Source organism: Phaenicophaeus curvirostris, chromosome 4, assembly GCF_032191515.1.
Source record: "Phaenicophaeus curvirostris isolate KB17595 chromosome 4, BPBGC_Pcur_1.0, whole genome shotgun sequence".
In the NCBI taxonomy this organism is placed as follows: Eukaryota; Metazoa; Chordata; class Aves; order Cuculiformes; family Cuculidae; genus Phaenicophaeus; species Phaenicophaeus curvirostris.
This window is the reverse complement of record NC_091395.1, coordinates 68,221,123-68,235,267: the sequence shown is the minus strand read 5'-3', so window position 1 is coordinate 68,235,267 and position 14,145 is coordinate 68,221,123. Positions and strand designations below refer to the sequence as shown.

Here is a 14,145-nt window from a genome sequence, read left to right as displayed (position 1 = left end):
TTTCTGTGCATTGAGTATAAAGCGGGGGTAAGCTATAACTGAGTAGATACACATAAGCTCTAATTTTTATGTTATCGGGAAAGGGTAGGTGAGCTTCATCTAGGAGTTTCACTTCGCTGTAAAATGTGTAGTAAACCAGAGGTTAACTGAATAGTAGGTAACATGGTGGGTTTAGGAAAATGTAGCCTGCTGTAGTATAAGAACACAGGCTGTACAGAAGACTTAGATTATCTCCTTTGCTTTGCCATTCAGTTACTTTGTCATTTTGGACAGTCAATTTATTTGCTTTTGCTACTGCTTTCTCAACAGTAAAATTAAGACTGTGTTATGTGTTCTTTTTCAGTTGTTCACTAGCAATATTTCTGAATAGTAAAGATAATTAAAATGTCTTTTTCTTTCTTTCTTCAGAGTGTCACTGGATGAAGGAGTGATACTGTGGAACATGATAAAAAATTGGACTAATTAAAAGTTTTCCTATTTTGGGAAAAAACCCAAAATGTATAGACCAGGGGAAACGGTCAAGCGTCGGCTCAATGTGCATGCTCCTCCTCGGATAAGAAGTGTGGAAGTTGCAAGAGGAAGAGCAGGTTATGGGTTTACCCTTTCTGGACAAGCTCCTTGTGTTCTTAGTTGTGTTATGAAAGGAAGCCCTGCAGATTATGTTGGACTGAAAGCAGGAGATCAGATATTTGCAGTTAATGAAATCAATGTGAAAAAAGCCTCTCATGAAGATGTCGTGAAACTTATAGGAAAATGTTCTGGAGTCCTGCACATGGTCATTGCTGAAGGGATTAGTCATATAGATTCATGTTCAAGTGATGAAGAAGTTGGTTTTTATGATGGGAAGGGATGGCTGAAACCCAAACCTGACTCTAAAGCTCTGGGTATAAACAGAGCAGAGAAAGTTGTTGAAGAAATGCAGTCTGGTGGTATTTTCAACATGATCTTTGAGACTCCTGCTCTTTGTGCTGGTAACGCAGATAATTGTGTGCCAAAACAAAGATCGTTTTCAGATTCTGCTGCTATTAAATTTGAAACTGGAAATGAAAGTGTGAGCAGTCCAAACCTACTGTCAAAGGAGGAAATATCCAAAGTTCTGAATGATGATTCTGTTTTTAGAATTGGACTGGAGAGTGCAGAAGACTTTGGATTAGATGCAAGCATTTTAAATGTTGCCATGATTGTAGGTTACCTAGGCTCAATTGAACTTCCTTCAACCACCTCAAATTTGGAAAATGAGAGTTTGCAGGCTATTCGTGGATGCATGAGACGTCTGCGGGCAGAACAAAAAATACATTCACTAGTGCTGATGAAGATAATGCATGACTGTATTCAGCTCTGCAGTGACAAATCAGGTGTAGTGGCAGAATATCCTGCGGAGAAACTGGCATTCAGTGCTGTTTGCCCAGATGATAGAAGATTCTTTGGACTAGTTACAATGCAGACAAATGATGATGCAAGCTTGGCTCAGGAAGATGAAGGGGTTCTGAGGACATCTTGCCATGTTTTTATGGTGGATCCTGAATTATTTCATCATAAAATTCACCAGGGTATAGCAAGACGTTTTGGACTGGAATGTACAGCAGATCCAGACACAAATGGCTGTCTAGAGTTTCCAACATCATCTCTACCTGTTCTTCAGTTTATTTCTGTTCTGTATAGGGATATGGGGGAATTGATTGAGGGAATGCGTGCAAGGGCTTTTCTTGACGGCGATGCAGATGTTCATCAGAATAATAGTACAAGCAGTAACAGTGATAGTGGAATTGGAAACTTTAATCAAGAAGAAAAGAATAATAGAGTTCTGGTTGTTGATTTAGGGAGTAATCCGAGCAAACACATTCCTAACAGCATATGGGACAATCCAGTAGGAAGAGGACAAAATCAGCCTGTTTCCCATTGGAATGGCTTCTGTCATGAACAAGAAGGAAACATTCCTTTAGAAGTAATTCCCAATGATAAGTCCCAAAATGTGAACAAACACTTGAGCCCTTCTGCTCGTATTGAAGTTCCACTAGTTTCCTCCCGAAATTCTGTACCTCCATCAAAGAAAAACGCTGCAGGCGTCGGCAATCAAAGGTGGTTGCCTGTGCATGTTTTACAAGAATGGCAGCATGGAAATGCTAGCGATCAGGAGTCTTACACCGATTCTACAGATGGCTGGTCAAGTGTTAACTGTGGAACTCTTCCCCCTCCAATGAATAAGATTCCAGCTGACAGATACAGAGTGGATGGCAGCTTTGGTCAGCCGCAGTTAAAATCTCATAAAAGTGAATGGTCTAAGAAGATGGTTTGCATGCAGAACAAATTTGGCCCACCGCGCAATATTAGGAAGGCTAAAGAAGATAAAAAGGTAAGAATATGTTGATACTGTTTCCTAAAAAACCAAAAAGGCTACAGCTTACAGTATTATTACACCATGATATTTGCATACTAAAATTTAAACATGTATTATATAATTTACAAAATCTCAGATGAAGAAAAGAATATGTTTTTTTATCCTTTGCAGAGGCTTTACATATTCCTGTTTAATTGAATGCAGCTCTGGAATTGTACTTCTGCTGAAAGTGTTGTCTGTTAGAGCTTTCTCATATTTCTTCTTGTCTCTTCATTGTTTCCAAATGTTGCAGTGGCATGGCAATAAAAGGAGACATGACATTCTAGTAACTTCAGTTCTTTCTGACCTCTGGCAGCAAAAGAATGAAAATAGTTTGGATCTTCAGTCTGGTTCCTTTTTTATAGAAGACTGGATTGCAATTATTATTTTAGTGATATCTGTTTTTATAGATATATAGCCCAATCATTAGTCAAAAACTTGTGTTAGACACTTTTAACTTTAACTAAATAAGACACCTCTCCTACAAGAAGGGTTAAACTGACATCAGTGGATAGTCATTAGCATTGATTATAGAGTCTGCTATTAGGTCAAAAATCTAGCATTTTGCCGGTAAGCTGTAATTCATATTTTATTCCAAATTACTGCTTCATCTACTTGTTTTGTCTACTATTAGGCTTCTGTAAACCAAACCAAGAAGATCTAAAAAAAAAAAAAGTGTATGAGGGGTATCCAATATAATTACATGCTGTTCCCTTTGTCACATACACATTTTGCTGTTGTAGGAACTAATCTCATGGGTGTCTGTTGTTGATAACTTGAATTCTAGTAAAGTGGAGGTCATCGGTCATACAACTCTGCTACTAACTCTTTTATTGTATCTAAAACATTTGCTGACTCCAGGGAAAGGCAGAACTTTATACTCCGAGTAGTCTTCAAGAAGCATTGTCCTTACATGAGGAAGTATTGCTTATGTGATTGATTCAAGTGTCCATCATGCTATCTAAATCTGGCTTTGAACAAATGATTAAAAAATCCAACTGCTCCTCAAGTGGATCACAATAAGGTTCATTTGTTGTTTCATACTGTTATAAACAAAATCTTTGCATTGGTATGACCCTCAGGCATAGACTTCTGGGGGAATAGAATGCAGAACTTCAGAATGTTTTGGTTTTGGTGTGGAGATTACTTTTGATTATTTTCCTTGCACTGTGAAGCCAACAATATTCACATACATTCTTTTGTATGTTTTTTTGTGCTGAAAATAAAAAAAGAAACCCATAAACTAGCAGATATAATAGTTACACACTAGTGTGTTTTTAATATGAAGTGGCTGCTGCAGGCAGCAATGTTTTCCAGACCCACACTGGTGTATTATATTTCAAGTGATCTTAAATACAAAGTGATTAATACTTTTCAAAAAACAAATAGAAATTATCCAAACAGAAACACCATATTTGTAAACATTGCCCACCTAACAATCAGTTCTCTCTGCTGTCTTGAACACTACATGCTTCATGATCTCTGTGCTGATGGACCAAGGAAAAGTCCTCTTTATATGCAGTACCTGGTGCTGGTTTTGGTTGGAAGTGCTCTTTGGAAACAGGACCAGCTGCATGGGATGCTGTTGAAATTTCCTCAGACCTCTGCACTGAGTTTGTGTCTATAGCATTGCCCGTGATAGTAATATGATGTAGATTTTTTTTTTGATATTTGAAACTAAAAAATATTTAAAAAAATCTTTGAAACATTCATTTCATGGAAGTCAAGAATATTTTAATGAAAATCTCATGAGATTTTATGCTTAAGATGAAAAATGTTCTACGTGTGGATAGACAGTAATGATATTTCATCTATTGCATCACTCACATCTGCATATACCAGAATATATGTTCCAACACCAAATATCTCAATCTTCTCTTTTAAGTCTATTTATTAATAAGCATTCTGTTATTTGATTAATAACAAGTTTGTTTGCATGACTCATTTGAAATGTTCCTACACAGCTTAGGTTTTTAGGCTTGTTAAGGCCACAGAGCCTCTTCTGCATTTAAATTTTGTTTGTCAGTATTACTGAACAGTATTGAAACGGATGAGAAAAGCTCATTGAGCTCTTGAAATTGTTTGCAAGTGTGAGTTGCACTAATCTGCTTTTGTAAGAGAATGATATTCAGGAACTCAGACTCTCCTTTTGCTTTGTGTGAAGACAAGAGGTAAGATTGTTAATTCCAAAGCATTATTCAGATGGGTTAGATGCTGCTATCTAGGAAACTATACATCCTCAGCTGCCTGTGACCTTTTTAAGTGGTAAGGACTGATTTTACCCAGCATGCTCAGACATATTCCAGTCCTGGAATAAAGTATACGAAGTGGCCCCATGGGATTACATTCGCATTTTTACAACCTAGTGGCTGAGTCTAATGCTTCATTTGGCATTGCAGTCCTAAAACTGCTTTTTAATTAAGGGCAGGTTTTTTTGTCTTTTACTTTACTACTGAATGGTAATATATCCTACAATTGGGAATGTGCAGAAGCCCTAGAGGGAGAAAGGGCTACTAAAGCTGGAGGGGTTTTTGTGATAGGCTCTGCACATCCATATAATGTACATTCTTCCTTGGAGCTTTTGTTACACTCTGGGGAAAGGACATGAGTTCCTAGATGCAGTTCTGACCTAGCAGAACTTCTGTGCAGCTGAACAGTGATGATCACAGCATGTAATTCAGGATAATATGCAGTACTGTCCACTGCTGGTGAGCGTAAGAGGAGCATAAAGTCTTTCCTGATTTTATAGCTGCACTTGTGAATTGTACAGAGCACAAGAGCAGATGTGAGAAAGCTCTAAGTGAACGTATCTATTTAAAATTGCACTTTCAGAGCTGGACCTGGGAAGCATGTCTTGTGGGTAGGAACGGGTATGGCATTTCAGACTTAAGGTTATGAGGAAGTAAGCACGTTTTTCTGAGCTTTGTTTTCCCTTTAGTGTTGTAGTCCTTTTAGTGATCATGTTTTCATCTCACATTTCTTTTGTTTTTTGATCTTTGGCTTTTAAAAGGGCTTGGAACACAAGAACCAAATCAGGGAAATTTTCGTTCTACGCCTCCTCTTCTGACTGAAATTTACTGGAGGGCACCTCGGTCCCTGTGCACCTCTAGTATTATTTCCTGTACTGAACTTGACATTCCCATATTTCTTGAAAGTTTCTTGTGAACAGGTTTCTATTGAAGTATCTTATGAGATTTTTTGAGGGGGGTCTCTTTGACTAATGGGAGGCCTGATGTTGTTGCTGAAGTTCACTGAAGAGGAAGATCATGGAAGGTGGCTTTGAATATTGAAATGATTGAGGATGATTTCTGGCAGCTAGAAGCTCCTGAAGTGCTATAAGCCTGGTACTAGGTAGGAGTGTGTGAGCTAATGATGTCTAAAAGGCTAGTGGATGAAAAGACTGGTTCATGGTTTTGTTGGGAATGGAATAATTCTGGATTTTTTGTTTGTTATTCCTTTTGCACTATGTTACTTCCTTTGCTGATCCCTTAATATTTCTACCTGCTTCAGCATCCCACTGAGTTTCAGTCACTTGCCTACTCATCCTTTCACATGATTTTGGGTTTCATGAAAGAAAGGCACCATAACCAATATGGAGACAACAGGGAATGTTAGGATTGGCAAAGGACTTGAGAAATTGCTGAACAGGGAAGCATTCCTTTCCCCCTAGACTAAATTAATCTAATAAGTCTGATTTTGTTCAACCCTCACTTCTGTTTTCAGGCTAGTGCCTGGCCAAAAATATGTCTATCCATTACTGTTTTAAATTAAATTTTACTGGGAAAACACTCCTTTTTCCTCTGGAAATCTTCATAACAGTGAGATTAGTCTTTGAGTTTTTTATCCATGAGTACAGAAGCCTAGGCATTGACCTCACACCGTTCTTCTTTTTCAAAAAAGAAAGTATGTTTTAATATTTTGCAGGGAAGTATGTAATTTAAGATCACAAGAGGTTTTATAACCTGAGCTTAAAAACTATTATTTGAGTTCTGGGTCTATTCCCTATGAATATGACAAATCTATTAAAATATAATTAAAAACCCTTTAAAAATTTTTGCTGTTGATTTTTAGAAACTTTTCTGCTTCACATTTGTTGTAAGGCTTCTGTCTTAGAGCATATTATTGTTTGTGCTTGTGAAGAGTGTGAATTTGTAAATGGATCCTATTTGTAGTTATTAGTGGAAGAAAAAACAGATAATCTTATTGTTGGAGGCTCACTGGACAATGATATTGCAAACAATTTTTTTATAAACCAAAAAACATATCAACTGCTTTGTAACCTTAACCTCCTTTGTGACTTAACCTCCAGAAAATATGAAAAATATCTAGATGAAAGAAGACAGGTAAGCAATACCATAGGGCTCACCAATGCATCTTTTCTTGCTAATGTACTTTTTGGGTTGCTATTGTGGTTACTCTGTTTTGATCAGAAGTTTAATTGTAACTACTTCAGAAATGTCTATGTTTCCAAAGTAAGTTTTAGTGAAAAAGATATGCTGTTCAAGTTAAAAATGGAATAGGGTATTTTTTTTTTGTGAAAATTTGTTATTTGCTACAAATCCAAGAATTGCAGTTTTTGATGTTGGTAACTGAATTGTGCACTAACTGAAAAGCAGATATTTTCAATGCAAAGACAATGTTGGCAAAGCTGTGTGGTTCCCATATTTGTTTTTTGTTGTATAATTACATGTTTTTTTCCCTTTTCTCTACAATACTGTTTGCTCACTAGCTTAAATTGTTCCACTCCAGCTGTTTTATAAAGCAGAATTAATGGCAGCTGGATTGCTATTCTTATGCAGTACAATTTAATGTTAACCTTTGGAATTATAGGGTTTGATCTGCTTTGAGATGTACGTATATACCTTAAAAAGAACTCAGCTGATATTCCAAACACCAAGCTTGATCTGAGAATGTGCTAATGTGAATTAATCTGCAAAGAGGCAAATAGGTCCTCTGGTACATTTTGCTATAAGAAAATGAAAAGCAATTATAAATTTAGTGATTTCAGACAGCCTTTTCATATGTATTATGATCTAAAATAATTATGTTAAAATGGTCATTCTATGATCTTTAAAAATGTATTAAAGACAGAATAATGCTCAGTGCTTCTCTTTGAAAAAGAAATTAGATACAATCTGGAGAGTAAATGTCTGTAGAGCAGTGCTGACTTTGTGAAATTTCTCATTTCAAATTTGTGTGCTAGAGACTTAGAATTTTTCATTACATGTGAATTTTAATGTTTTCTGTACCAAGTGTAGGTTTGGACTCCAATTAATACCATGACAATTTTGGGGAGATTTCTAGGAATTTCTGAGCTATCTTTGAGTTGCAAAGTCGTAGGAGAAGGTAGCATCTTGAGAAACAAAGAGATATAATGAAGAAAAGAGTGTGGAGAAAAATAATGAGCACAGAATGAGTTGAAATAATGAAAAATGACTTTATTTTAAGTTTTAAATGTAGAAGCTTTGATACAAGAGATTATAAAATTAGTGCCTGAGCTTTCAGTTATATGAAGATAGACCCCAATCCCTTGCCTCTAAGAAAATTAGAGAAGAAAAGGAGCTGTAAAATACCAGTTCCTCACTGGAGAAGCAGTAGATCAATATAAAATAAAGGTCTTTAATTAACAAAAGAAATGATGGAATTGCTAAAACTTACCTGAAGTGTCTAAGTAGAAACATGGAGAAATGAAGCATCAAGAGAAAGACTTGAAAATTTATTCCATCAATAAAATGGCCATTAAGATATCAATAGGTTTGCAGAGATAGACCACAGAAGGATCATTCTAGCTCTTCTAGGTAATTGTGTCTTATCATGCCTTCCATATACTTAACAGCTGTACCTTCAAAAAAGGTGTGTTTGCACCCCATCTTCTACAGGAACAATATTCCATCACTATTGCGATGTTAGAAACTTTCATTTATTTTCCAGTCTCAGTTCTAGTCATGGCCACCTTATACCCAGTTCTTCTTCTGTTAGTGTCTCCTTTAGTACTAGTGTCTTTTCAGTGTCTACCTCTTGGTTTACGCATAGAACTCATATTTTTGCTTTCTTTTTATTTGATATAAAGCCATTTTTCATTATTTCAATTCATTCTGTGCTCATTATTTTTCTCCACAGTCTTTTTCTTCATTGTTTTTCTTTGTTTCTCTAGAAAGTTCAATATTAAGTGTCTAGGTCTTCTGGGAAGTAAAGTTTTCATACTCTTGATAACTTCAGTAGCCCTTTTGGGAAACTAATCAAGCTTAAATCTTCTTTCTTGGAGCTGGGTGACCAAAATTTTATGCTGTTATCCTGATCAGGGTTTTCTATAATGGTGGCATACATTTTCCTGTCTCTGTTGTAAATACCTCATACAATACCTCTTCATATATTATTTACTTTTTATTCTTAGCCATACAGCTTTGGCTAACCATAATCATTGATAGATAATACTTATTTTGTAATCAATCATCCATGTACCCGATGAGGTATCCAGTATTGAAGTCAATATCAGGAGCAACTGCTTTGAAAAATCTTGGAAGAGCAGTGAAAAATACATCTTTTTAATTTTCAGCAGTGTGGTTTAGAGGTTTTTCTCAGGTGCAGACAGCATCTGCATCATTGTTTGTAATAACCTTTGTGAACCCTGGTTCTTCAATTTGTTGTTTCTTAAACTCAGTTGTACTTTTTGCGTTCCTGGTATCACTTGACTTACATATTCTGCAGTTTAGTAGTGTGAAAGGAAAAAATTACATAATTGAATTTTCCAGATAGTTTAATTTCATACCTCCTAATATTTGTCATGAAAAATACTGAACAATCTCATGCCCTATTTATTTTCTCTTAGTCATTTTATTCTGTCTTAAACATCAAAAACCAATCAATATGGCCAAAGTCACTTGGTCCGTTCAGCCTGGAGGAGACTGAGGGGAGACCTCATTGCAATTCACTGCTTCCTCTCAAGGGAAGGAGGAGGAGCAGGTGCTGATCTCTCCTCTCTGGTGACCAATGATAGGACCCAAGGGAACTGCAGGCAGGGAGGTTTAGGCTGGATATTAGGAAAGAGTTCTTCACTCAGAGGGTGGTGGAGCACTGGAACAGGCTGTCCAGAGAAGTAGTCATGGGGCAGAGCCTGACAATATTCAAGAAGCATTTAGACAATGCCCTCAAACACATGTTATGATTATTGAGGTTGTCCTGTCCCTATGCAGGGACAGGAGTTGGACTCAATGATCCTTGTGGGTCCCTTCCTATTCAGGACATCCTATGAATTATTTTCCAAGCAGAAGTTGACATAGTCTCTTCCCATACCAAAGTTTTTTTCATAATTGTAATCTTCTTTTCTTGCTTGTATTGTATTATTTTGAGATGTGTTGACCAGAACCATAGGCTGTTTGAAAATACATGAGCAGACAATATATTCATCATGCTAATTCCTTGATTTCCTTTTCTTGTGAATCTTCATTTGCCTTTTTGATTCTTACTGATTATGGGGCCATACTGACTTAATGTTCCCAGCTAATGTCTAACTAATGTTCAAGATGATTTGGAACCAATTTTTATGTGTGTATTTGTAATTTTCTCCATGTTTTCCCCTAGTTGCTTGGTTTTTTCAGCTCCTCTGCAATTTCCTGCTAATAGGATTTCAAATCATACAAGAAATTATTATCTAGTTACACTGAGAGAATGATTCTACTATTCTATCTGCATTAATATAATCAATATGTGTGGGGTTTTTTTTAAACAGTATTAGGATAGTACTGAAATGTAGGTAGTCAGTGTTCTGTGCCTTGTGTCTGTAGTCCAGGATACAAGCAATACATTTTATTTTCTTGTATATCCAGTGCGACAAGACAACCTCTTTTCTGTGTCTTTTGTGAGCGCGTAGAACTTTTACATGAAGTTTTATGTCATTCTTGGTTATATTATTGCTCTAAATGCCATTAAAAATGCTACCGTAATGGTCAGAAGGCACTGAAATATGTCATTATCATCTGATTAGTAAAGAGATATTCTTACAAGTGACCAAATCCATTGACTGGTAATGGTGAATAATACCATTTCAGTCCTTTGTCACACTGGTGAAAAAAAGTCGTTACAGGAATTACAATTAATTGTAATTAAAGCCTGTGGAAAAGCTGTCTGTAAAGTCCGAATGATGTCAGACCTTTTGTAATTAGCCATCCCCACCTAATGGAATTTTGTGCAGTGTTGTCAATACGTGTTAATGGCAGTAGTGTAGGGCAGCCTGTTCTCAGGACCCTTAGAACCTTCCTTTACAAATCCTACAAGTCAGAATTGTTAGATTGTAGGTGGAGAAGCATGTGATGCTGGCTGATAGGCTAAGGGGTAAAGGGACATCATGATCTGTTCTGCATTGCTGTAGCAGGGTGCTCGCTCCGTTGACAGGGCCCGGAATCAGGAGAAGGGAACTTAGTCATGGTAGTGGATAACAGAGGAAGATAAAGCCAAGTGGTCCAGAGCAGAATTTGAGAAATGTTGCAAGAATATTAGTATCAACTACTTTGTTTTGTCATCCTTTAAGACCTGCAGTATTTTCGTTGAGATTTTGTGTACTGACTATAAGCATTACTATGGAATCCCCGTTTCCCATCCTTTTTCAGAAGCATCTAAATTAGGAACTTTCTATCTGAAGTCTCAAACCTGCATTTTTTGTAAATGAGCTGCTGTAAGTGTGCTGCTGCTCCAGACTGACTGTTGTGCTGTCAGCATCTGAGAGTAAATTTGGCACGATTTGGATATCCACAGAAGTTTCAAATTATAAGATCTGTGTATCTGGGTTCTGAACTATTATGCATTTTACCATAGAAAGTCATAGAGCCAAATCTAAGAGCAGTGAGAGTTTTTAAAAGCTTCAGTAAATGGAAATAGGAGTAGGACAAATTTAAATTTTTATGATTTTATAGTTAGTATCATCAAGCTCTGTAACACATAGAACTTTGCAAATTCTGTGTTAGTTGAGCTCCTTACACTGAGACATTTTAAATGGTGCTACTCCCTTTTTCTTTGCAATAAAATCTGTGAATATAAGCATCTTTCGTTATGTGTTTTTTAGAGGCAATTAACCAGAAATCAGTACTCAAATTGAAGCTAATTGTACACAGTCATAGACAGAGATTTTGTTAAAAGATTCTAATTTATTGAACTTTTTAGTGAAGGGAGGTGCTTACCTGCGGAATTGACTTTCTGGAGCAGGATGGCCAGTTGCTGTCTGAGCGATGGGTTGTTTCTCTTGCAGTCGTGGCGTAGCTGGATTATATGAGACTCCCTGCATTACTGTTACGGTGAATTTTTCTAACCCTTCTGGCTAGCAGTCCTACATGACTGTCCCAGCATGCGCGTGGTCCTTTTGTATTGCTATCTTAAATGGTCTGCACAGAGGATAGCTTACCCGTTCCACCTGGAAAGGAGGAGAAAATAATTTCTCTTACATTATTACATATCAGTAACTATATTTTTGTTTTACAGCTCATAGAACTTTGTATATGACATAAAATTACTTTCTATGTCTTTTTCCTCAAACATTAAACAAATTATTTCATTCTTCTGCCTGTGAATGTTATGAGAATAACTTTCACTGTGAAACAGTTTTGAAAGCATCCTTCTGTAAGTGTAGATGATCAGGTTTGTTAGAGTAGATTTTTATAAGCTGTTTAGATTACCTCCTCTTCCTGTATTTTATCTCTCTCTTCCTGCTCTTTCACAAAGCAGCCAGAATCTCTGTTCCATAAGTTTCAGCCCCTTTAGTTTACCGTCAAGGCCACAAACTGTAATTTTTTTTTGCATGAGAAGATTAAATTTGCTAAATGTTGTAAAGCTGGCCTGAGTCTCATGGTTTTTCTTTCTCTTTTCTGTATTCCTGCTGCCAGCTCCCTGTATTTTGTTGTCGTCAAGGATCCCTGAACACTTAGCAAAAATCTCATATTTAGTCTCTTGTACTCCAGGAGCTGCCAGTGTCCTCTCCTTGCTATTATACCTCCTTCTTGCTCCTCCAGCTGTTATATCAGAGGAAAGGAATCTCATTGTTCTAGAGATGCACAAAGACTATGTATTACAAAATGGGAATTTCAGGTTGTTATGTATGACAACTTGTTAAAAAGTTAAAATACTTGATATTTGCTAGAGTATGAAAGAGCATGATACAGTTCATGCTATACTTGGGAATTTCGGAATTTCTTTAAGCTAATTGAAGATGTTTTCTAAAGGTGTTTGGTTTCTTTGGGTTCTGAATAATTGACAAAGTTTCACCAACGTGCTTCTCTGCCCTCTAGCTCCAGGTTAGAGTATCATATTGAGTATCATAGTTTCAGGTTTCATTTCTTTGGTAGTACCAACTTAAAGAGTTCGTGTCACTCTCAGGTTGGAGTTGGCAGTAAGCATCATCAGTTAGGTTGACATGACTGTGGATCTGTGCTAGAAACAGGATTATTTCATTTCACTTCGCTTATTGCTAGTGGAGATGAGAGGGAAGCCTGCTGCAGTTTGGGAGCTGGCATGAGCGGTCAGAGGTACAGGTGAAGTCCTTTAAACCAGCACAGCTGCTGAAAAAAGTGTTATATGGAACTAGCGCCTAACTTAATAGTTAAAATTACTTCTGAGAGCACGTCCTTTTTCTTTCTGTCATTGAAGAACTAGATTTGTGCAAGTCAGCTTTTGTTGGATCTTTTTTGTTCTTTCTGTCCTTCTGTTTGGAGTCTAAGGAGTCAAGTGCTTATTCGTTTACTCCATCTTGCTGATACATGAAGTACAATTTCCACTTTCTCATTGATACTTATATTGTACACCATACTTCTTATCTGACAGAAACTGTTCTCACATGGACACATTCACAAACCGCTGCTATATCAATTCTATTCTGGTGTCTTCTGTTTTTAATACCTTTCTTGTCAAGCAGATTAGGAGGTAACATCCACAAGACCAAATAAACAGTTTAAAAATGGAATTTAAAAAAATGTATTTGAAGGTAAACATAGACTATAGTTTGGTCAGTGATTGATGGTTATTTCAGGGGAATGTATTTGCACTTGCCGTTTCCTTTTAGCCTAAAGAAAAGAAGTGATCTAGTCATACATTACAAAAATTATGCAGACCCATTCATTGTCCTGCTTTTATGATTATACATTTAACTGGTATTTCAGGCCATGCTAGTTCATAATTTTTACTTTGTTATAAGAACACAAAAAGGAATGGGTTTTTAGAGCACCAGTGTGCTAATTCCTTTAATCCTTTGTTTTTCCTCTCCATCTGCCAAATCTCTACAGGATGAAGGCTTTTAGAGATCTACTCTTATGTGCATTTAGCATGATAGGTAACAGTAGCAGAGTTGTAAGTATCTGTATGGCAAAATGCAGAGGATGTATCGTTGTAGCATTTGCTTTTCACAAAACATCTTGTTTTCACAAATTTCTGTGCTTCTCTGTTTGTTTCTGGGTTCTTAAAATGAAGCCACTGAAGGAAGTATGAAGACTTTAGTTTCTAATACTGTTCTGTGATAGGATTTCTTAGATTTTCTTGACCATCTTTATATTTTTCTTTTTCTTTTATAGATTCAGCAAAAGGGTGTTTCCAGAAGATAATCTTTAAGATATGATAGTAGATAGTTCTAGGGCTTATAGGCAATCTGAATTTTAAAAAAACCCATCGCCCAATGTTCATGTAGCAAAATTCAGTGATTTAGTTTGGCAGCCAACAGTGAATGAAATAGCATTTTGTTGGTTATCTAGAGTACTGTTTTGAAATTGTTTTAGGTTCCTTTAATGTTTTTT

The 14,145-nt window shown here is 36.5% G+C and overlaps 1 protein-coding gene across 4 annotated transcripts in view; it reads left to right on the top strand.

Moving 5' to 3' along the window:
* The first annotated feature begins 413 nt into the window (after positions 1-413).
* RGS12 (regulator of G protein signaling 12) overlaps positions 414-14,145 on the top strand; it is an 81,451-nt gene continuing 67,719 nt past the window's right edge. For all 4 annotated transcript variants that reach the window (XM_069856409.1, XM_069856411.1, XM_069856412.1 and 1 more), the window contains exon 1: positions 414-2,353. In XM_069856409.1, coding sequence (XP_069712510.1) covers positions 497-2,353 — 1,857 coding nt within the window. In that variant the 5' untranslated portion in view covers positions 414-496. The remainder of the gene's footprint in view (positions 2,354-14,145) is intronic.